Below are 2601 nucleotides of genomic sequence, written 5' to 3'. Positions count from 1 at the left end.
GGCCGCGTTTCCATTGGCTCGCGCCGCGGCCAGACGGCCAGTGAGAGCCGGGCTGGGGAAGCACGTGATGGGGGAAGCCGCTGAGGGCGTGGCGGGAGCGCTTCCGGGTCGGTGGTGGCGGCGGTGATTGGCTGCTGAATATTCATGACGTCGTTTGCATAGAGACCGCCCCTGCCCCGGGGGCTCATGGGAGTTCTGCCAAGGGGGAACACTTCCTGCCCCAGGGCATCATGGGAGTCCCGCCAAGGGGGCTCTTCCCTGCCCCAGGTGGCACATGGGATGGGGGACACGGGAGTGCACTTGGGACAAGGGTGGCACACGGGACGGAGGACACAAGACAGGATAAGCACATGGGACGCGGGATGGGGACATGGGACACAGCATCAGCACACAGGACACGGGGGGACATGCGGGGACATGGGGTGAGGGCACGGGACACTGGGGGATATGGGGCTGGGCTCACCAATGACGACGATGGTGATGGACAGGACCGAGAGGAGGAGCTTGTGCGTGTCACGAGCGTGCCAGGCCTCAGGCGTGGGGCTCCTACCCCTGCCCGGACRGGACGTAATGGATGGCATCACAGGACGGGGGACCCCAGGGTGCCTGGCTGTCCCCATCCCTGGGACAGATGAGGTGTCGATGCCCAGCTCTAGGACCTCCCCCAGTGTCCCYGTCCCTGTCCCCATGTTGGCCTCCGGGGACGAGGCCAGCCGAGCACTGGTGGCATGGGAGGACACTGGGAGTACTGGGAAGGTGCCGGGCCTGGACGCCTGGGTTCCCTCCCTGCCATAACCCTTGTTATTACCAAGTGCTCAAGGCCATGGGGATGGGCCCAGGCGTCYGGGACCCCCGTRTCACATGGGCCATTATTGCCCAGTTCGTTAAGGCCCTCGTTAAGCTTCCGCTGGCGCCCAGCCCTGCCCTCCCTGAGCCCCCAAGGAGAGACCGGCACTGGGGTCTGCTCAGGGGCTTTATTTCGTGGCTGGGGACGTCCCCAAGGGCTCTCCTGTGCCATAGGAAATGTCCGCAAGGGTCTCCTAGTCCTTGGGGACATCCCCGGGGCTCTGCCATCCCGTGGGGACATCCCCAAGTGTCTTCTCGTCCTTGGGGACACCTCTGGTTCTGTCCCTTCTTTAGGGAGTGTCTCTGGGCTTCTCCTTTTCCCCCAGGGACACCCCGAGTCTCTCTTCTCCCTCTCTCGGGGACATCCCTGGGTCCTTCTGGGATGTCCTCAGGTCTCTCCCATCCCTTGGGGACATCCCTGGGTCTGTTCGCCCCCTTCCTTGGGGTCATCTCCAGGAGTCTTGTCTCCGCCCGTGGTGTCCCCAAGTCTCCCCCCTCCCTCAGGGCTGTCCCCGCTCCCGTCCCTTCCCGAGGGATGTCCCTAGGGGCTGCCCCCAGGTCCCTTGTCCCCCTCGGGCTCGTCCCCCGGTGTCCCCCCGCCCGGGGGGGCGTCCCCGGACCCCCACTCCCTGAAGACGCGGAAAGGGGGCCCGTGGCCCGGCACGATGACGTCGGCCAGGGCCAGCACCCGCCGGCGGCTGGCCTCCTGCCGCGCCGGGTCCTCGCTCAGCTCGCGCCAGGCCTCCTCGTCGCCCTCGCGCTCGAAGAGGTCGCCGGCCACCACCACGGTGCCCAGGGCAGTGCCGCGCACGGCCACGCTGACGTGGGCGCCCGTGTGGCCCGGCGTGGGCAGCACCTCCAGGCGCCCGGCGTCCAGGGCGTAGGGCTGCCCCCGGGCCAGGCCGTGGGGCAGGTAGAGGCCGGCGCCGCGGCTCAGGTCGAAGCCCACCAGCAAGTCGGCCCCGGGGAAGAGGTTGATGTTGCCGGCGTGGTCAGAGTGGCCGTGGGTGCAGACGACGTGGGTGACGTCGGCCGGGCGCAGCCCCTGGGCCGCCAGCAGCGCCGGCAGCCGCTCCCGGCCCCATGGCCCCCCYGTGTCCACCAGGACCGTCAGGGGCCCCCGCACCAGGGTGACGGAGCCGTCGGCCCGCACGCAGCCGTCGGGCTGCGCCTCGCTGTAGCCCTCCTGCAGCACCCGCACGCTGTAGGGGGTCCCCGGCACCTCGCCGGCCCCCAGCGCCGCCGTCCGCACCCCTGGCAGCATGGCCCCCCCCTGCTCCGGGGACAGGGGGGTGCAACCCCTGGGGGGTGGGGCGGTTAGTGTTGCAAGATGGCGGTTAGCGTTGCAAGATGGCGGTTAGCGTTAGAAGACGGTGGGTTGGAGTTCAGTGGTCATGGTTGCAGAGGTCAGAAGTCAAAGTTGTGAGGCCAAAGGTCAAGGGTCACCGGAGCAGGGCACCCTAGAGAGAGGATGGGGAAGGGTGCAGGATCTGTGTGTCCCCCCCCCCCGCTAGCTGAGTGGTTTCTCCCAGTCCCCAATGGTTTCCCCCATTTCCCCTCATTAGCCTCCCCCAATCCCCCTCCGTTATCCCCAATGGTCTCCCCCAATTCCACCCCTGTTATCTCCAATGGTCTCCCCCTTTTATCCCCAATGGTTTCCACCGTTATCCTCCCATTATCCCCAATGGTCTCCCCTACTCCCCCCCCCCATGGTTTCCCCCATAGTCTCCCCCATTCCCTCCCCCGTTATCCCCC

At 67.4% G+C, this 2601-nt stretch overlaps 2 protein-coding genes across 2 annotated transcripts in view; both read right to left on the bottom strand.

The window, feature by feature from the left end:
* Positions 1–146, bottom strand: part of LAMTOR4 (late endosomal/lysosomal adaptor, MAPK and MTOR activator 4) — a 2347-nt gene extending 2201 nt beyond the window's left edge. Inside the window, exon 1 of the mRNA XM_026058976.1 lies at positions 36–146. Coding sequence (XP_025914761.1) covers positions 36–146 — 111 coding nt within the window. The remainder of the gene's footprint in view (positions 1–35) is intronic.
* An 814-nt stretch (positions 147–960) lies between these two features.
* Positions 961–2335, bottom strand: MBLAC1 (metallo-beta-lactamase domain containing 1). Its single transcript, XM_026058980.1, has one exon. The coding sequence runs from the start codon at positions 2108–2110 to the stop codon at positions 1388–1390; it is 723 nt and encodes a 240-aa protein (XP_025914765.1). The 5' UTR covers positions 2111–2335; the 3' UTR covers positions 961–1387.
* Positions 2336–2601: the final 266 nt, after the last annotated feature.

The sequence above is a fragment of the Apteryx rowi genome, unplaced genomic scaffold (genome assembly GCF_003343035.1).
Source record: "Apteryx rowi isolate R43461 unplaced genomic scaffold, aptRow1 scaffold_1503, whole genome shotgun sequence".
NCBI lineage: Eukaryota > Metazoa > Chordata > Aves > Apterygiformes > Apterygidae > Apteryx > Apteryx rowi.
The sequence above is the reverse complement of the archived record's forward strand: the minus strand, read 5'-3'. Positions and strand labels throughout refer to the sequence as shown.